Source organism: Eschrichtius robustus, chromosome 2 (assembly GCF_028021215.1).
Source record: "Eschrichtius robustus isolate mEscRob2 chromosome 2, mEscRob2.pri, whole genome shotgun sequence".
Taxonomy (NCBI): domain Eukaryota; kingdom Metazoa; phylum Chordata; class Mammalia; order Artiodactyla; family Eschrichtiidae; genus Eschrichtius; species Eschrichtius robustus.
Genome location: NC_090825.1, coordinates 60,719,174 through 60,741,106, shown reverse-complemented (window position 1 = coordinate 60,741,106; position 21,933 = coordinate 60,719,174). Strand labels below are relative to the sequence as shown.

The 21,933-nt window shown below is 41.4% G+C and overlaps 1 protein-coding gene across 9 annotated transcripts in view; it reads right to left on the bottom strand.

Moving 5' to 3' along the window:
- The window catches only part of PDE8B (phosphodiesterase 8B), a 258,410-nt gene that overhangs the window by 95,511 nt on the left and 140,966 nt on the right, over positions 1 to 21,933 (bottom strand). For 5 of the 9 annotated variants that reach the window (XM_068535535.1, XM_068535542.1, XM_068535537.1 and 2 more), the window contains 3 exons: positions 18,699 to 18,777; positions 2,985 to 3,125; positions 1,385 to 1,473 (listed from right to left, as the gene is read on the bottom strand). In XM_068535535.1, the coding sequence (XP_068391636.1) occupies positions 1,385 to 1,473; positions 2,985 to 3,125; positions 18,699 to 18,777 (309 nt within the window). The remainder of the gene's footprint in view (positions 1 to 1,384; positions 1,474 to 2,984; positions 3,126 to 18,698; positions 18,778 to 21,933) is intronic. The other 4 variants (XM_068535543.1, XM_068535544.1, XM_068535541.1 and 1 more) reach the window with 3 other exon arrangements.

Sequence of the window (21,933 nt, the reverse complement as noted above, 5' to 3'; positions counted from 1 at the left end):
GGTTCAGTTTTCTCTGGAGGACTCTGAAGAGTTCTGGTTATTCTGTAGTGAGCATCACTAAATAGGAAGAGGTAAAATTTCCCTACTTTTAGTAAGAATTTCCTCTGATAGCTCACTGGGGGAAAATATTGGGGGAAAAAAATAACACTGTCTCTGGGCTCTAGAACTTCTTGTTCTTATCTGTCAAATCAGAAAGATCAGAAAAACTCATTCTGACAGAAATCACCAAACAATAACTCGGTCTCCTCCACCTTGTTACCTAATAATTCTGGTCGCACACACACAGTGAATCTTAGCTTGAGAAGACGGTCTAAGGATGATGGTTGGAAACAATAATGTGACGGCCATCGTGGCCTCAGAGCTCTGACCGCTGGTGGAAATGGCCACGCGGAAGCCTGTGCACTCAGGAGGGATTTGGGGGCCTCTCTCTGTGCGCTCGAAACCCCTGGTCAGGGCTACCAGTGCCCCCACCATGCGGAGTGAAGCAAAGTGGCAGGAAACATGAGACAGTGGATTCTGAACGGAGGGGGAACAGTTTTGAAACTAACAAATAAGTAAAATTGGAGCGGAAACAACCTACAGACACTTTGCTGACTACAGAACGTTTTCTAACCACACAATAAGAGTCACAGACAGGGCTCTCCTTTTCTGGTTATTCGCCACCATAACTGCTCTTTTTCTTTTTCCAAAACGTCACCCAACGGCGTGTGTCCCTTGTAAACCTGTCCTATGAAGCTGGCTGGTTGACCTTCAGGCTTGTTTACAAAGGCTCCTCAGTGATGTACTGTTAGGGGGTCCTGTTTGGCTCCATAAACCTTCTCACAAAATGTAACTGGGAGAAGGAAATGGAATTGCGCATTTTCCTTATCTCTCTGCAAATGAACTGCCTCCTCGGGTAACCTGAGATTTACATGGAATCAGATGTCTCAGCTTCTGGTCAGACACCTTTTTCTCCTAACCATGGCCCCCAGGGTTCTCTCCTCCTTGTGGAACAAGCCCCGAGGCCTGGAGAGAATCATCACGGTGCCTCAAGGAGAGAAGCTCTGCTCCCAGGTGGGGCTGAGGCAGCGAGCCCTGCTGTTCTGTGGTCTTTGTGATGACAGGGAAAGGCCTAGAAACTGAGCTCCTTGCGGCGTGGGGACAATGGACCCACAGACAATCAGGCGGAAGTGGACAGTCAGGGTGACGCTTCATAAAGCCCACAAGCAGAAGAGCTTGTGCTGTTTTGGGGCTGCTGCCGGCCACATGGAGGTGTCCTTGGCAGGTACTATGTACAGACCCAGTCCTACTGTATTTGTGGGTCTAACACACTTGCATTTCCATACACAAACCCAACGCCCACAGGGGCCCCTCAAAACAATGGAGTTTAAGAGTTGGCGCTCACCCTCCTTGGCCAATCACTGGAGTGATCTTCACATGCTGTTGGATGCTGTCGCCGGATTTCCGTCTGGCATAGTAAACCCCCTGCCACTCCTACATAAAGAGAGCTCTTAAAATCCTTCTGTCCAGGCATTCGGCGGCTCCTACAGAGGGTCTCATCAAGTTCAGCCATGAAGTTCCCACATGCTTTTGTCACATTCCACAGAATACCGCTCCACAGTTGCACCCACCGCGGCGGTGACTACGTAAGGCTCATCGTCACAGTGCTCAGAGCCCACCAGAGCAGTGAGCCCACCACCAGGGGCTGCCCCTCCCGGTTCCGGGACACTTGAGCAGCGGGTGCCATCCCTGCTCTCAGCCCTGTGGGTGTAGGGGCACCAGGTCAAGGGGTTCTTCTGAGGTCTTTCTCGAGATCTTTACAACAACCTGTGAGCTTGATATTCTCACCCTTCATTTGCAGACAGGTAAACAGAGGCTCAGAGATGCTGACTAATGTGCCCACGTGAGCAGGTGAAAAATGTGGTTATAAATTTATCTCTTAACTTTCCTTGAAGCCCATCATCTTTCTACTATCCTATCGGACCTCCAGCCAAGCCTTCTCTGGGCTTAATCTGGCTCCTGGCAGTTTCCATGGATGAGACAAAGGGGAGTGTGAAGGCCACTTGCTGTGGCCAGACTCTGAGGAACCGGCTAGGATAAAGAGCCCGGTGACCTCAAGGGGGAGCCTGTGGCACCTCCACTATTTCTGGGAGGAAGTGGTTGAATTAGACCTGAGATTCTTTGCAGCCTTTTCTTGCCAGCACACTCACACAGGATGGCTAACTGGTATGCATGTTGGGGTCACCAGATGTGTGGCAGTACTCTTCAGGCAGATTTTTTGGAGGACCTGACAATGTCCCGTTTCCTTTTCAGTCTCACTGCCCCAATGTTCTTTTCCTTTACTAATTTGGCCATGATATATAAGCCAAACATTTTATTTCTATAAAATGGTCCCCCATTAAATAAATACAATGCTTATCTAACTACTTCACATCAGAGAAAGCATCTGAATGCTTAAAAGAAAATGCCCAGGCAGTTCCAGCTATGACAGCAACGTTCCTCTGGAAGGGAAGGCTTGTGGGGAGATGCCCACCGCACCTGCACCACTGCCTTCAGCTGCTGGGATGCAGTGGAGGTCGCTGGACAAACTGAACTGTGATGGGTAAAGAGAGCAGAAAAAGGAAAAGTGACCGAAAACTGGGCCTGTAAGACATGTAAATACTGACATTAAATGCTCTTAGTCCCCCAAACACTGGATAAACTAAAAAATACAGAACAGCTCTGCTCAGACATAGGTATGAAATTCCAGCCATGACAGGTGAGATTCATTCATGTGAAGGAAGAAATTTCCTTACACAAAATCACCAGATACTATACCATCATAAGCACCAGGTTCGCTTGCTATCCAAAATTAACTCAAAAGTTAACTCATCTTGCAAACATAAAGGATTTTTCACTTAATTGGAATGTTATTAAAGAAGCCAACGTTAAAGACGGGACATAAAAACTCACAGAAGAAAACATGCATTGGGGAGGGGTTTGTGGACTGGTTTGGTTTCACCCACCTTGCCCTTCTTGATGCAGGTGTTGATGGTGTCGAGAAGGTCCGCCCGGTTCTTGTCACTTTTGGGCAGCTCGGCGAGTTCTTTCCCCAGGAGCTCACCTTTGTGGTAGCCCATCATCCTTTCGAAGGCTGGGTTGACATACTGTGAACGGGAAGTGGTTAAAGGTCAGGGCAGGGTGCTGTGTGCCTCGCAGGAACACTTGTTGGGACACAGAGGAAACGTGCCCTGGGTGAGCGCTCTCCAGTGGGGGTGCTGACCCGTCCCCCCAGCCCCAAATGCCCCCGGAATAGGTGCTTCCCTCCTGAGCAGCAATGCGTTCATTCAACTGCCATCCCAGCACCCCGGGCCCTCTGGGAAATCGGAAGAAATTCTCCAGCAGAAAAAGAGCAAGAAGCTTTTATCTGCTAGTGCCAGCCTCCAATGGGCCTTATTCATCACCTACCACCCATGAAATAAGAAAAAACTCAGAAAAAAAGAACAAATAAAAATTAACTAGAACTCCATTCAACAGATTGTGGCTTCTATTAGTCACATCTCTACAAAGAAGCAATTCCATCTCTCGCGTCTAGATTTTATTAATAGATAATTGCCGCTGTCTATTAACCAATGCCCTAGCTTGGGGCCGCTTCTGGTCTAACTGAAGAATAAATTAAGTTAAAAGCCTCGGGCAGGAGGCAGCAGCCCTTTCAGCGCTGGCGTGAGGCGAGGCACCATCCCCCATCCCTCCCCACCCCCACCCCCCAGCTTGGTACATGCTGGGACCAGCAGACTCAGAGGTTTCTTTCCAAAATTCTGCCCAGGGCCCTGGAATTTAGAGCTATCACCTTGGCTGGTTCCTGGCTGCTATCCCCACCCTCCAATTTCTTCTCAAAGAACAGAGTCACCAGATGAGCAGCTGAGTGGAGGCGACAAGTGACGAAGAATGTGGGGAAAACATGAGCGCACTGTATCTAGGTCACAGATTTCTTTGGGCATAATTGATATCCATCTGCTGCTTCAGAAACGGTCTTGCAAACTGTAATCACTCTTGCCCTCCACGGGGATGACAGCAGTGAGGAACCGAGTGAGGCAGGGACATTTGGGGAGCTACTCTCTGGCGAACACTAGCTTCTGCTAGTACAATTACCCCTGGGAAGTGGACGAGTCGAGAGGTTGCTCTGGGGCCCTTGGCACCAGGCCTTATGGGGGTCGCTGAAGAGGAGGGGGCGGTGACATTGTCTTCACTGATCTCCTATCACTTCACATGGTGGTCACCGTCCTCCCTGGGCTGGGCAGTGGGACCCCTGCTCACCAGGTCAGCCCCACAGCGCCCTGGCCCAGCCCTGCATGCAGCTGAGCAGTGCATGCTTATCTCCCACGTCTGGGCATCTGCCCAGTTGCTCTCTGCTTAGAAAGCTCTTCCCCATCTCCTGGTCATGTCAACTCCAATTTTTCCCTCCCCTCCTCCAGCAAGCTGTCCTTGAGCCCCTGCCCAGTCTGAGTTTGTGCCACTCCCACAACTCCCACTCTCTCCTGTGCAGGCTTCTGGTGACTTATTACACTGAATCTATATTTTTCTCTCTCTCTCTCCCTGACTAGACATGAAAATCCTCAAGGGCAAAGGCTACTTTGGATTTATCTCTGGATATTCAGGACTGTTTAGTACATATCTGAGGAATGGATAATATTTGAGAATATTGTTTTCCTTATTTTTTGGCTAAATTCTCATACATTTTCACATGTGTTTATTCTGCTTTTGCTACTAGGTTGCAAATATGGGTAGAAATCATAGCTCTACTTTCATGCCAGGTGACCTTACAATGTAGCAGGTACTCTAGGACATGGGTTATGGAGCCAAGGCACCCAAGTTCAAATCCTAGCTCTGCCCATTACTAGCTACATGACTTGTGGGCAGGTTGATTATCTTCCCTGGTCCTCAATTTCCTCATGCGTAAAATGGCTACAACAGTAGTACCTGGTTCATAGAATTGTTTTAAGAAATAAATGAGTATGTATAAAATGCTTAGTACTGGGACTTCCCTGGTGGCACAGTAGTTAAGAATCCACCTGCCGGGAGACCATCAAGATGGCGGAAGAGTAAGACGTGGAGATCACCTTCCTCCCCACAAATACATCAGAAATACATCTACATGTGGAACAACTCCTACAGAACACCTACTGAACTATGGCAGAAGACCTCAGACCTCCCAAAAGGCAAGAAACTCCCCACGTAGCTGGGTAGGGCAAAAGAAAAAAGAAAAAACAGAGACAAAAGAATAGGGACGGGACCTGCACCAGTGGGAGGAAGCTGTGAAGGAGGAAAGGTTTCCACACACTAGGAAGCCCCTTCACTGGCAGAGACTGCGGGTGGCAGAGGGGGGAAGCTTCAGAGCCATGGAGGACAGCGCAGCCACAGGGGTGCGGAGGGCAAAGCGGAGAGATTCCCGTACAGAGGATCGGTGCTGAGCAGCACTCACCAGCCCGAGAGGCTTGTCTGCTCAGCCACTGGGGCAGGTGGAGGCTAGGAGCTGAGGCTTTTAAGCTTCATTAGGTCCCATTTGTTTATTTTTGTTTTTATTTCCATTACTCTAGGAGGTGGATCAAAAAAGATCTTGCTGTGATTTACATCAAAGAGTGTTCTGCCTATGTTTTCCTCTAAGAGTTTTATAGTGTATGGTCTTACATTTAGGTCTCAAATCCATTTTGAGTTTATTTTTGTGTATGGTGTTAGGGAGTGTTCTAATTGCTTTCTTTTACATGTAGATGTCCAGTTTTCCCAGCACCACTTATTGAAGAGACTGTCTTTTCTCCATTGTATATCCTTGCCTCCTTTCTCATAGATTAGTTGACCATAGGTGCGTGGGTTTATCTCTGGGCTTTCTATCTTGTTCCATTGATCTATGTTTCTGTTTTTGTGGCAGTACCATATTGTCTTGATTACTGTAGCTTTGTAGTATAGTCTGAAGTCAGGGAGTCTGATTCCTCCAGCTCCGTTTTTTTCCCTCAAGACTGCTTTGGCTATTCGGGGTCTTTTGTGTTTCCATACAAATTTTAAGACTTTTTGTTCTAGTTCCGTAAAAAATGCCATTGGTAATTTGATAGGGATTGCATTGAATCTGTAGATTGCTTTGGGTAGTATAGTCATTTTCACAATATTGATTCTTCCAATCCAAGAACATGGTATATCTCTCCATCTGTAGGTATCATCTTTACTTTCTTTCATCAGTGTCTTATAGTTTTCTGCATACAGGTCTTTTGTCTCCCTAAGTAGGTTTATTCCCAGGTATTTTATTCTTTCTGTTCCAATGGTAAATGGGAGTGTTTCCTTAATTTCTCTTTCAGATTTTTCATCATTAGTGTATAGGAATGCAAGAAATTTCTGTGCATTAATTTTGTACCCTGCAACTTTATCAAATTCATTGATTAGCTCTAGTAGTTTTCTGGTGGCATTTTTAGGATTCTCTATGTATAGTATCATGTCATCTGCAAACAGTGACAGTTTTACTTCTTCTTTTCCAATTTGTATTCCTTTTATTTCTTTTTCTTCTCTGATTGCTATGGCTAGGACTTCCAAAACAATGTTGAATAATAGTGGTGAGAGTGGACATCCTTGTCTTGTTCCTGATCTTAGGGGAAATGCTTTCAGTTTTTCACCATTGAGAATGATGTTTGCTGTGGGTTTCTCATATATGGCCTTTATTATGTTGAGGTAGGGTCCCTCTATGCCCACTTTCTGGAGAGTTTTTATCATAAATGGGTGTTGAATTTTGTAAAAAGCCTTTTCTGCATTTATTGAGATGATCATATGGTTTTTATTCTTCAATTTGTTAATATGGTTTATCACATTGATTCATTTGCGTATATTGAAGAATCCTTGCATCCCTGGGGTAAATCCCACTTGATCATGGTGTATGATCCTTTTAATGTGTTGTTGGATTCTGTTTGCTAGTATTTTGTTGAGGATTTTTGCATCTATATTCATCAGTGATATTGGTCTGTAATTTTCTTTTTTTGTAGTATCTTTGTCTGGTTTGGGTATAAGGGTGATGGTGGCCTCATAGAATGAGTTTGGGAGTGTTTCTTCCTCTGCAATTTTTTGGAAGAGCTTGAGAAGGATGGGTGTTAGCTCTTCTCTAAATGTTTGACAGAATCCACCTGTGAAGCCATCTGGTCCTGGACTTTTGTTTGTTGGAAGATTTTTAATCACAGTTTCAATTTCATTACTTGTGATTGGTCTGTTCATATTTCCTATTTCTTCCTGTTTCAGTCTTGGAAGGTTATACCTTTCTAAGAATTTGTCCATTTATTCCAGCTTGTCCATTTTATTGGCATAGAGTTGCTTGTAGTAGTCTCTTAGGATGCTTTGTATTTCTGCGGTGTCTGTTGTAACTTCTCCTTTTTCATTTCTGATTTTATTGATTTGAGTCCTCTCCCTCTTTTTCTTGATGAGTTTGGCTAATGGTTTATCAATTTTGTTTATCTTCTCAAAGAACCAGCTTTTGGTTTTATTGATCTTTGCTATTGTTTTCTTTGTTTCTATTTCATTTATTTCTGCTCTGATCTGTATGATTTCTTTCCTTCTGCTAACTTTGGGTTTTGTTTGTTCTTCTTTCTCTAGTTCCTTTAGGTGTAAGGTTAGATTGTTTATTTGAGATTTTTCTTGTTTCTTGAGGTAGGCTTGTATAGCTATAAACTTCCCTCTTAGAACTGCTTTTGCTTCATCCTATAGGTTTTGGATCTTCGTGTTTTCATTGTCATTTGTTTCTACGTATTTTTGATTTCCTCAGTGATCTCTTGGTTATTTAGTAACGTATTGTTTAGCCTCCATGTGTTTCTGTTTTTTACGTTTTTCCCCCTGTAATTCATTTCTAATCTCATAGCATTGTGGTCAGAAAAGATGCTTGATATGATTTCAATTTTCTTAAATTTACTGAGGCTTGATTTGTGACCCAAGATGTGATCTATCCTGGAGAATGTTCCGTGCACACTTGAGAAGAAAGTGTAATCTGATATTTTCAGATGGAATGTCCTATAAATATCAATTAAATCTATCTGGTCTATTGTGTCATTTAAAGCTTCTGTTTCCTTATTTATTTTCATTTCAGATGATCTGTCCATAGGTGTCAGTGAGGTGTTAAAGTCCCCCACTATTATTGTGTTACTGTTGATTTCCTCTTTTATAGCTGTTAGCAATTGCCTTATGTATTGAGGTGCTCCTATGTTGGGTGCATATATATATATATAATTGTTATATCTTCTTCTTGGATTGATCCCTTGATCATTATGTAGTGTCCTTCCTTGTCTCCTGTAACAGCCTTTACTTTAAAGTCTATTTTATCTGATATGAGTATTGCTACTCCAGCTCTCGATTCCCATTCGCATGGAATATCTTTTTCCATCCCCTCACTTTCAGTCTGTATGTGTCCCTAGGTCTGAAGTGGGTCTCTTGTAGACAGCATATATATGGATCTTGTTTTTGTATCCATTTAGCAAGCCTGTGTCTTTTGGTTGGAGCATTTAATCTATTCACGCTTAAGGTAATTATCAATATGTATGTTCCTATGACCATTTTCTTAATTGTTTTGGGTTTGCTCTTGTAGGTCCTTTTCTTCTCTTGTGTTTCCCACTTAGAGAAGTTCCTTTAGCATGTGTTGTAGAGCTGGTGTGGTGGTGCTGAATTCTCTTCGTTTTTCCTTGTCTGTAAAGCTTTTGATTTCTCCATCAAATCTGAATGAGATCCTTGCCAGGTAGAGTAATCTTGGTTGAGGTTCTTCCCTTTCTTCACTTTAAGTATATCATGCCACTCCCTTCTGGCTTGTAGAGTTTCTGCTGAGAAATCAGCTGTTAACCTTATGGGAGTTCCCTTGTATGTTATTTGTCATTTTTCCCTTGCTGCTTTCAATAATTTTTCTTTGTCTTTAATTTCTGCCAGTTTGATTACTATGTGTCTTGGCATGTTTCTCCTTGGGTTTATCCTGTATGGGTCTCGCTGCACTTCCTGGACTTGGGTGGCTATTTCCTTTCCCATGTTAGGGAAGTTTTTGACTATAATCTCTTCAAATATTTTCTCTGGTCCTTTCTCTCTCTCTTCTACTTCTAGGACCCCTATAATGCGAATGTTGTTGCGTTTAATGTTGTCCCAGAGGTTTCTTAGGCTGTCTTCATTTCTTTTCATTCTTTTTTCTTTATTCTGTTCCGCAGCAGTGAATTCCACCATTCTGTCTTCCAGGTCACTTATCCGTTCTTCTGCCTCAGTTACTCTGCTATTGATTCCTTCTAGCGTAGTTTTCATTTCAGTTATTGTATTGTTCATCTCTGTTTGTTTGTTCTTTAATTCTTCTAGGTCTTTGTTAAACATTTCTTGCATCTTCTCAAACTTTGCCTCCATTCTTTTTCTGAGGTCCTGGATCATCTTTACTATCATTATTCTGAATTCTTTTTCTGGAAGGTTGCCTATCTCCATTTCATTTAGTTGTTTTTCTGGGGTTTTATCTTGTTCCTTCATCTGGTACATAGCCCTCTGCCTTTTCATCTTGTTATCTTTCTGTGAATGTGGTTTTTGTTCCACAGGCTGCAGGATTGTAGTTCTTCTTGCTTCTGCTGTCTGCCCTCTGGTGGATGAGGCTATCTAAGAGGCTTGTGTAAGTTTCCTGATGGGAGGGACTGGTGGTGGGTAGAGCTGATTGTTGCTTTGGTGGGCAGAGCTCAGTAAAACTTTAATCTTCTTGACTGTTGATGGGTGGGGCTGGGTTCCCTCCCTGTTGGTTCTTTGGCCTGAGGCAACCCAACACTGGAGCCTACCTGGGCTCTTTGGTGGGGCTAATGACAGACTCTGGGAGGGCTCACGCCAAGGAGTACTTCCCAGAACTTCTGCTGCCAGTGTCCTTGTTCCCACAGTGAGCCACAGCCACCCCCACCCCCGCCTCTGCAGGAGACCCTCCAAGACTAGCAGGTAGGTCTGGTTCAGTCTCCCCTGGGGTCACTGCTCCTTCCCCTGGGTTCCGATGCACACACTACTTTGTGTGTGCCCTCCAGGAGTGGAGTCTCTGTTTCCCCCAGTCCTGTTGAAGTCCTGCAATCAAATCCCACTAGGCTTCAAAGTCTGACTCTCTAGGAATTCCTCCTCCCGTTGCTGGACCCCCAGGTTGGGAAGCCTGACGTGGGGCTCAGAACCTTCACTTCAGTGGGTGGACTTCTGTGGTATAAGTGTTCTCCAGTCTGTGAGTCACCCACCCAGCAGTTATGGGATTTGATTTCACTGTGATTGCGCCCCTCCTACCGTCTCATTGTGGTTTCTCCTTTGTCTCTGGATGTGGGGTATCTTTTTTGGTGAGTTCCAGGGTCTTCCTGTTGATGATTGTCCAGCAGCTAGTTGTGATTCTGGGGGTCTCGCAAGATGGAGTGAGAGCACGTCCTTCTACTCCACCATCTTCTTTTTCATTTATTTCTGATTTGATCTCTATGATTTCTTTCCTTCTGCTAACTTTGGGTTTTATTCTTCCTCTTTCACCAGTTGCTTTAGGTGTAAGGTTAGGTTGTTTATTTGAGTTCCTCCTCTCTTTGGGAGAAAAGATATATATGGTTTTTTCCTTTTTCTCTTTTTGTGAGTGTGCATGTGTATGCTTCTGTGTGTGATTTTGTCGGTATAGCTTTGTTTTTACCATTTCTCCTTGGGTTCTGTCTGTCCGTTTTTTCTTTTTCTTTTTTTTAGTATAGTTTTTAGCGCTTGTTATCTTTGGTGGATTTGTTTTTTGGTTTTGGTTGCTCCCTTCATTCTTTCTTTTTTTCTTTTTTTTAATTACTTTTAAACTCTGTTTTATTTTTAATAATTATTTTAATAACTTTATTTTATTTTATTTATTTTTTCTTTCCTTATTTCTCCCTTCTATTCTGAGCCGTCTGGATGACAGGGTCTTGATGCCCCAGCCAGGTGTCAGGCCTGTGCCTCTAAGGTGGGAGAGCCGAGTTCAGGACTTTGGTCCACCAGAGACCTCCCAGCTCCACGTAATATCAAACGGTGAAAATCTCCCAGAGATCTCCATCTCAACGCTAAGACCCAGCTCCACTCAACAACCAGCAATCTACAGTGCTGGACACCCTATGCCAAACAACTAGCAAGACAGGAACACAACCCCACCCACTAGCAGAAAGGCAGCTTAAAATCATAATAAGGTCACAGACACTCCAAAACACACCACCGGACGCAGACCTGCCCAGCAGAAACACAGGATCCAGCCTCATCCAGCAGAACACAGGCACTAGTCCCCTCCACCAGGAAGCCTACACAACCCACTGAATCAACCTCACCCAGTGGGGGCAGACACCAAAAACAATGGGAACTACGAACCTACAGCCTGCAAAATGGAGACCCCAAACACAGTAAGTTAAGCAAAATGAGAAGACAGAGAAACACACAGCAGATGAAGGAACCAGGTAAAAATCCACCAGACCAAACAAATGGAGAGGAAATAGGCAGTCTACCTGAAAAAGAATTCAGAATAATGATAGTAAAGATGATCCAAAACCTTAGAAACAGAATGGAGAAAATACAAGAAACGATTAACAGGGACCTAGAAGAACTAAAGAGCAAACAAACAATGATGAACAACACAATAAATGAAATTAAAAATTCTCTAGAAGGAATCAATAGCAGAATAACTGACGCAGAAGAACGGATAAGTGACCTGGCAGATAAAATAGTGGAAATAACTACCGCAGAGCAGAATAAAGAAAAAAGAATTGAGGACAGTCTCAGAGACCTCTGGGACAACATTAAACGCACCAACTTTCGAATCATAGGGGTCCCAGAAGAAGAAGAGAAAAAGAAAGGGACTGAGAAAATATTTGAAGAGATTATAGTTGAAAACTTCCCTAATATTGGAAAGGAAAGAGTTAATCAAGTCCAGGAAGCACAGAGAGTCCCATACAGGATAAATCCAAGGATAAACACGCCAAGACACATATTAATCAAACTATCAAAAATTAAATACAAAGAAAAAATATTTAAAGCAGCAAGGGAAAAACAACAAATAACATACAAGGGAATCCCCATAAGGTTAACACCTGATCTTTCAGCAGAAACTCTGCAAGCCAGAAGGGAGTGGCAGGACATATTTAAAGTGATGAAAGCGAAAAACTTACAACTAAGATTACTCTACCCAGCAAGGATCTCATTCAGATTTGACAGAGAAATTAAAACGTTTACAGACAAGCGAAAGCTAAGAGAATTCAGCACCACCAAACAAGCTTTACAGCAAATGCTAAAGGAGCTTCTCTAGGCGGGAAACACAAGAGAAGGAAAAGACCTACAATAACAAACCCCAAACAATTAAGAAAATGATAATAGGAACATACATATTGATAATTACCTTAAATGTAAATGGATTAAATGCTCCAACCAAAAGACACACACTGGCTGAATAGATACAAAAACAAGACCCGTATATATGCTGTCTACAAGAGACCCACTTCAGACCTAGGGACACATACAGACTGAAAGTGAGGGGATGGAAAAAGATATTCCACGCAAATGGAAATCAAAAGAAAGCTAGAGTAGCAATTCTCATATCAGACAAAACAGAATTTAAAACAAAGACTATTACAAGAGACAAAGAAGGACACTACATAATGATCAAGGGATCAATCCAAGAAGAAGATATAACAACTGTAAATATTTATGCACCCAACATAGTAGCACCTCAATACATAAGGCAAATGTTAACAGCCATAAAAGGGGAAATTGACAGTAACACAATCATAGTAGCGGCCTTTAACACCCCACTTTCACCAATGGACAGATCATCCAAAATGAAAATAAATAAGGAAACTCAAGCTTTAAATGATACATTAAACAAGATTGACTTAATAACATTTATAGGACATTGCATCCAAAAACAACAGAATACACTTTCTTCTCAAGTGCTCATGGAACACTTTCCAGGATAGACCATATCTTGGGTCACAAATCAAGCCTTGGTAAATTTAAGAAAATTGAAAACATATCAAGTATCCTTTCCAACCACAACACTATGAGACTAGATATCAACTACAAGAAAAAATCTGTAAAAAATACAAACACATGGAGGCTAAACAATACACTACTTAATAACCAAGAGATCACTGAAGAAATCAAAGAGGAAATCAAAAAATACCTTGAAACAAATGACAACGAAACATGACGACCCAAACCTATGGGATGCAGCAAAAGCAGTTCTAAGAGGGAAGTTTATAGCAATACAATCCTCCCCTAAGAAAAAAGAAACATCTCAAATAAACAACCTAACCTTACACCTAAAGCAATTGGAGAAAGAAGAACAAAAAAACCCCAAAGTTAGCAGAAGGAAACAAATCATAAAGATTGGATCAGAAATAAATGAAAGAGAAATAAAGGAAACAATAGCAAAGATCAATAAAACTAAAAGCTGGTTCTATGAGAAGATAAACAAAATTGATAAACCATTAGCCAGACTCATCAAGAAAAAAAGGGAGAAGACTCAATAGAATTGGAAATGAAAAAGCAGAAGTAACAACTGATACTGTAGAAATACAACGGATCATGAGAGATTACTACAAGCAACTATATGCCAATAAAATGGACAACCTGGAAGAAATGGACAAATTCTTAGAAAAGCACAACCTTCCGAGACTGAACCAGGAAGAAATAGAAAATATAAACAGACCAATCACAAGCACTGAAATTGAAACTGTCATTAAAAATCTTCCAACAAACAAAAGCCCAGGACCAGATGGCTTCACAGGCGAATTCTATCAAACATTTAGAGAATAGCTAACACCCATCCTTCTCAAACTCTTCCAAAGTATAGCAGAGGGAGGAACACTCCCAAACTCATTCGACGAGGCAGCCATCACCCTGATACCAAAACCAGACAAAGGTGTCACAAAGAAAGAAAACTACAGGCCAATATCACTGATGAACATAGATGCAAAAATCCTCAACAAAATAGTAGCAAACAGAATCCAACAGCACATTAAAAGGATCATACACCATGATCAAGTGGGGTCTATTGCAGGAATGCAAGGATTCTTCAATATACGCAAATCAATCAATGTGATACACCATATTAACAAACTGAAGAATAAAAACCATATGAGCATCTCAATAGATGCAGAGAAACCTTTTGAGAAAATTCAACACCCATTTATGATAAACACCGTCCAGAAAGTAGGCATAGAGGGAACTTACCTCAACATAATAAAGGCCATATATGACAAACCCACAGCCAACATCGTTCTCAATGGTGAAAAACTGAAACCATTTCCACTAAGATCAGGTACAAGACAAGGTTGCCCACTCTCACCACTATAATTCAACACCGTTTTGGAAGTTTTAGCCACAGCAATCAGAGAAGACAAAGAAATAAAAGGAACCCAAAACAGAAAAGAAGAAGTAAAGCTGTCACTGCTTGCCAATGACATGATACTATACATAGAGAATCCTAAAGATGCTACCAGAAAACTACTAGAGCTAATCAATGAATTTGGTAAAGTAGGAGGGTACAAAATTAATGCTGAGAAATCTCTTGCATTCCCACACACTAATGATGAAAAATCTGAAAGAGATATTAAGGAAACACTCCCATTTACCATCGCAACAAAAAGAATAAAATACCGAGGAATAAACCTACCAAAGGAGACAAAAGACCTGTATGCAGAAAACTATAAGACACTGATGAAAGAAATTAAAGATGACACAAATAGATGGAGAAATATACCATGTTCCTGGATTGGAAGAATCAACATTATGAAAATGACTATACTACCCAAAGCAATCTACAGATTCAATGCAATCCCTATCAAACTACCACTGGCATTTTTCACAGAACTAGAACAAAACATTTCACAGTTTGTATGGAAACACAAAAGACCCCGAATAGCCAAAGCAATCTTGAGAAAGAAAAACGGAGCTGGAGGAATCAGGCTCCCTGGCTTCAGACTATACTACAGAGCTACAGTAATCAAGAGAGTATGGTACTGGCACAAAAACAGAAATAAAGATCAATGGAACAGGATAGAAAGCCCAGAGAGAAACCCACACACATATGGTCACCTTATTTTTGATAAAGGAGGCAAGAATATACAATGGAGAAAAGACAGCCTCTTCAATAAGTGGTGCTGGGAAAACTGGACAGCTACACATAAAAGAATAAAATTAGAACACTTCCTAACACCATACACAAAAATAAACTCAAAATGGATTAAAGACCTAAATGTAAGGGCAGACATTGTAAAACTCTTAGAGGAAAACATAGTCAGAACACTCTATGACATAAATCACAGCAAGATCTTTTTTGACCCACCTCCTAGAGAAATGGAAATAAAAACAAAAATAAACAAATGGGACCTAATGAAACTTAAAAGCTTTTTAGAGCAAAGGAAACCGTAAACAAGACGAAAAGACAACCCTCAGGATGGGAGAAAATATTTGCAAGTGAAGCAACTGACAAAGGATTAATTTCCAGAATATACAAGCAGCTCATGCAGCTCAATATCAAAAACACAAACAACCCAATCCAAAAATGGGCAGAAGACCTAAATAGACATTTCTCCAAAGAAGATATACAGATTGCCAACAAACACATGAAAGAACGCTCAACATCATTAATCATTAGAGAAATGCAAATCAAAACTACAATGAGGTATCACCTCACACAGTTCAGAATGGCCATCATCAAAAAATCTACAAACAATAAATGCTAGAGAGGGTGTGGAGAAAAAGGAACCCTCTTGCACTGTTGGTGGGAATGTAAATTGATATAGCCACTATGGAGAACAGTATGGAGGTTCCTTAAAAAACTAAAAATAGAACTACCATACGATCCAGCAACCCCACTAGTGGGCATATAACCTGAGAAAACCATAATTCAAAAAGAGTCATGTACCACAATGTTCATTGCAGCTCTATTTACAATAGCCAGGACATGGAAGCAACCTAAGTGTCCTTCAACAGATGAATGGATAAAGAAAATGTGGCACATATATACAATGGAATATTACTCAGCCATAAAAGAAACAGAATTGAGTTATTTGTAGTGAGGTGGATGGACCTAGAGTCTGTCATACAGAGTGAAGTAAGTCAGAAAGAGAAAAACAAATACCGTATGCTAACACATACATATGAATCAGAAAAAAAAATAGTTGTGAAGGACCTAGGAGCAGGACAAGAATAAAGACGCAGACCTACTGGAGAATGGACTTGAGGACACGGGAGGGGGAAGGGTCAGCTGGGACAAAGTGAGAGAGTGGCATGGACATATATACACTACCAAATGTAAAATCAATAGCTAGTGGGAAGCAGCCACATAGCACAGGGAGATCAGCTCAGTGCTTTGTGACCACCTAGAGGGGTGGGATAGGGACGGTGGGTGGGAGGGAGACGCAAGAGGGAAGAGGTATGGGGATATATGTATATGTATAGCTGAATCACTTTGTTATACAGCAGAAACTAACACACTATTGTAAAGCAATTATACTCCAATAAAGATGTTAAAAAAATAAATTAAAAAATAGAACATTTAAAAAAAGAATCTGCCTGCCAGTGCAGAGGACATGGGTTCGAGCCCTCGTCCAGGAAGATCCCACATGCCGTGGAGCAACTAAGCTTGTGCGCCACAACTACTGAGCCTGTGCACCTAGAGCCCGTGCTCTGCAACGACATGCCACCACAATGAGAATCCCGCGCATTGCAACGAAGGGCAGTCCCCGCTCTACCGTAACTGGAGAAAGCCTGCGTGCAGCAGTGAAGACCTAAGGCAGCCAAAATAAAAAAATTTTAAAAAATGTTTTTAAAATGCTTAGTACTGCCTCTGGCACATGGTAAGCACCATATAAGTGTTTTAAAGCAAACAGACAGGTAGTTTCAATGGATGGATGGGTAGGTAGCTATTGTTCCTAAATGTTAAGTGCTACTGCCCAACCTCTGACCATCTGCACTAAGAGGTACATTCCCTGTGAAGCGGCACTGCCCCGAGAAGGATTCTGGTATTGAGTAGGAACATAAGATGTATCTCATTCCCGATGACTCATCTTAAAATCTATAGCACAAAGGCCTTTTTAATTTCCCCCTTACATATAATATCCTCTATTCAACTTCTTCCTCCTTGTTCTTGAGTTTTATATTCAGGTTTTTAAAGGGGTCTGAGAGGGCGCCCCAAGAAAAAGCCTGCAGTCAGTACAGTTTCCCTTTTAATCCAGGGATTCCCCTTCCCAGGCACCCACTGTCCTCAATCCCTGCTTCTTCCTCTTCAAGGTAAAGGCTGGCAGGTGATTCATGTGACACCATCGCCATATCACGTCTCCTAGAGATACAGGTTTCCTAACCACCAGGAGCTAACTGTAGAAGGAAGGACTCAGTTGCCTGTTAAAGGACTGTCTGCAAGATTACAAGGCTGGTAGAGAGCAGAGATCCCCTTCTCCTCATCACTAAAATCACAACCCGGCTTCCCCGTAAAAGAGGGAGGTGCGAATTATCTCCTTTTCCCTAGATATCTCCCTGGTATACAAGTACCTATGAATAAATTTCTGGTTTTTTCTTGTTAAAAAAAAAAAAAAAAGAGGGAAGTGCAAAGCAAATGTGTTTCATGAACAGAATTGACTGTTCAAGTCCAGGTAGAAGTGGGGGAGCTGTGGGGTTTGTGCTCAGTCTGTAACAGAAACATGTCTGATTTCACTGTGGTTCAGGGCAGATCTGTGGGCAGGTGGGTCAGTAATAGGCAGCAACATGAGGAAGCCTTCAGACCCAGGTCATAGGACAGCCAGAAAAACAAATTCTAAAAATATAGCCCAACAGGGAGCCAGGTAGGAAGGCTTTGGAGTCAGAAAGACATGGCTGGATGTTTTGGTTCCAGTATTTATTATTGCGGCTTTCCTTGGATAAGTTCCTTGGCCTTCCTGGACCTCAGTTTCCCCATCTGTATTATCAGGCCCTTATGTCTCTTTCATAGGGTTCCTGAATGCAAATGAGATAATCTCATGAGCGTGTTGATGACAGGGCCTGGGCACAGTGGGCTACTGATGTCATTGACCCCGTGTGAGAGCAGCGTGTCTGTGTGTGCAGTGGGGGGTTTCACAGGAGAGCATGTGTGAGGCCCTGTTATGGGGCCACTGTGTGTTGGACACTGTCTTTGGTCTCTATCGATGGTAGCAAATGCTCCTCACACTCGGTGCCACTATGCAAACCAAGGGCAGTCAGGTCAGTGCCCATCAGTGGAAAGTCTACATTTCAGAGTATTTTTAAAGTGTAAATGTCTTACCTTCCAACAAATAATAAGACAACTTTAATTCAATAAAGCTTTGTCTGCTATACACATTTCCTTAGGAAGATGACTTCAGTATTATATAAGAGTGCTTTATAACTGGAACACCAACTGTAGGCAGATAACTGAGGACTATTCACAACATTCTGTTCCCAAGGCATGTGTAAGCAGTTACTCTATAATTCTGACATACTTCTGTATAAACAGTGTCTTCCTGCATAGTCTAAAGAATTTACCCCATCTCTGTGAAAGAAACCGCAGGCTCCGATCTGAACTAATTTTTATTCTTCTTGAGTATCTAATTCTCAGCTTAAGAATATCAGTTTTCCTTGCATACTTTGATGTTCCTTTCTCCAAAGAAAATGTGCTGAAATGTGAGAATTATAGCAAAGTGCTTGAAAAAGGATGGCTCAAACTTGAAAGGCTTTATTTTGACACCTAAAGATAAAAAGTGTCCCCGTACCTGAATCACGTGGTCATCGCTTGTGATTTCTATGGCTTCATGACAGTGGTCTAATGCTGTAAACACTGAATTACAGGCCCTGAAAGTTGCAAAAGATTGATGTTAGTTCTGCTGGAAAACCATGAGCATTTCATCTGTTAATTTATCAAAGTAAACAGTTCCTCAGGTTCATTAAAACCAAGTACCTTTTGATATTATGCTTTGGGGGAAAAAAAAGAAACCTAGCCTTTCAAACTAAATGAATAAACAATAGCATGCATTTCTATGCATATCATACAGAGAGAAGAATGTAATCTGGCAAAATCATCATGGATCATGGAATGAACTCCGTATGTGCTGGATGAAACCTTCATACTGACACAAGAGAACAAAGATGCAGGAGATGGTCTCATAGGCCCCTTATGTTCTATGTCAATGACATTCTTCTGTTCCATTCACAGCAGCAGTCATGGAGAAGTCCCATCCCCATCAATTAGAAAAACCTAATTAAGCCCAAATTAGATCTGAGTTATTCTGGCCTTTTGCAACAGACACAGAAACATTTTTTTCTTTTCTTACTTTTACGACCTAGATAAGCAAGCCTTTATGGTACTTGCTACACCCACCAGCCTGATGAAAGGCAAATACGGCTGTATTCCCCTTGCCTGGTTCATTTTACAGCTTTCCAGGTGGGCACTATTCTTGATGACTTTCCTTGTATATCTGGAATATTTGAAACCATTTCAATTTCTCAGTTTCTTGGGTAACATTTTAACTACCTTCCGAATTTAGAGCAACTCCAAATACAGTAAGTTATTTACTATCTAACCCAGCAAGTATGTGACTAGTTACTAGAGCTTTGTTATTTGTATTGGCTGTTTAAAGAATCCCAGTGAAGGCTTTCTTATACATTACCAAAAAAAATGTTCATCTACTGGATTGATGTTTCTTCTTATAAAACGAACTCTTGTAATGTTATTCATTTTTCCCTCTCATAAGGCATCTAACTTTGCCATTCTATTTTGAACTGTTTACAAGGGAGAGGGCAGAAGAAACTGGGTGAAACTTGGTTCAGTATTTGGCCAGTTAATGGACATTGGGCAATGTTTTCTCTCTGCTGGCCCTCAGTTTCCTCATCTATAAAATGACGATAACACATCTTACAGGTTGTTGTAAGAATCAAAACAGTTTATGTGAGGCATGTCTCAAAATACTTGGGATGATATAAGAGTTCAAGACATAGTACTTGTTATTTGTAAGATCTCAGAATAATATTTTTTGTTCTCTAAAGCTTTCAAAGGCTGTTGGTGAGAAGAAAAGTGAATCATAACCTATCTTTTCTCATGAGTGTATCTGAAATATCAAACCAAGAACTGCTTTCAATAATAGCAAGGCAGCCTGCACAGAAAGTGAAGGATTTTAGCCCATTGACGGGTAGCGTTCCTGTCGCTGCAGAGATGAAGACACAGATGTGGGAGGGTAAGTAAAGTAAGTAATCATGATGCAGGTGAGTGGAGGAGAACATAACCCTAACCCCACTGAGATTTCTGATGGGTGTGGGATGTTTTCTTATTTAAATGGCTCCAGTCTAGGGTTCTCAAAAAACTAAAAATAGAACTACCATATGACCCAGCAATTTCACTCCTGGGTATACATCCCAAAACAAACAAACACACTAATTCAAAAACATACATATACCCCAATATTCATAGCAGCATTAGTCACAATAGCCAAGATATGGAAGCAAATCAAGTGTCCATCGACAGATGAATGGATAAAGATGTGGTATATATATACAATGGAATACTACTCAGCCATAAAAAAGAACAAAATTTTGCCATTTGCAGCAACATGGATGGACTTGGAGGGTATTATGCTAAGTGAAATAAGTCAGACAGAGAAAGACAAATACTGTATGATATCACTTACATGTGGAATCTAAAAAAAAAAGCAAAAAAACCCCAAACTAGTGAATATAACCAAAAAGCAGACTCACAGATATAGAGTACACACTGGTGGTTACCAGTGGGGAGAGGGAAGGAGGGAGGGGCAATAAGGGGTAAGGGATTAAGAGGTACAAACTATTAGGTATAAAATAAGCTATAAGGATATATTGTATAACAATATTTTATAATAATATAAATGGAGTAGAACCTTTAAAAATTGTGAATCACTATATTGTAACCTATAATATTGTACAGAAACTATATTTCAATTAAAAAAATAAATAAAATAAATTGCTCCAGTCTACCTAATGTGAACTGTATACTGTCCTATTAGCATTGCTGCATTTGTAAACATGATCATTTAAAATGTGAAAAAGAATTCAAAGAGGACTTTAAAATTGTTACCAAAGTCACTACTGCATCACCTCTCATGAAGAGGCAAGCAAGAGCTAGTCTTATCCCAAGTTTGCTCCAGGCACTTGGGTCCAGAACCCAACTTGTCACCACAGGAAAGCGTTCCCTGTCCTCCAGAAGTCTGATGTGGAAAAGCACAATCTGTGTGGGCTAGTTCCTTAGCTTTGGGAGCTGGATAATTAAGTGTTAAAACATTTGATCAAATGGTAAATTCCCCTCTTGCCCAGGTATTTTCTTAAAGTACCTGTGTGACTCAATTAAGTATGTAAACAGCTACTTCAGAGTATGACTGTTTTTGTCAATTCAACAGGCTGCCTCATATAAGATGTTAGCTCCAACTGCCAAAATGTATCTATTAGATGTTCACTGCAAAGCATACACTATCCTGTGAGAGTATAATGCCCAATGGGACAAAGCAGATCCTTATTGACAGTTAAAGTGAAAGTATATTGGCAGGACGAGCAGATTATTGCCCCGGTGACAAACGCTACTGGACTGCCATGTGTAGATTTAGGCTTTAAACCAATTTGGTTGATGGTTCTATTTAAATAAACCTGAAGGAAAATGAGGTAGTCAATTTGAATCATGCTCCTAAAGTTTGGGAATTTAATTGCTTGTATTAATTATTAATATTCTTCATGCAGAAGAACCTTAGCTTTATTAATTTTCTGTTCTTGGGAAACCATGTAACTCTGCACCTCAAATGTATTTTTGTAGCCTTTAGTTTGAGAAGCTGGAAAATTGGAAAAAGCACAAGGGAACCAGAGTCCATGTAGCGCTGGTGATGTAACCATTTCCCGTTCATCTTCTTAAAAGGCCGTGAAGGTCTGCAGGGAAAAAGTAAATATTACAGGGACCCAGGCAGAAAGTCTACAAAGAACATAGTGCTATGATGG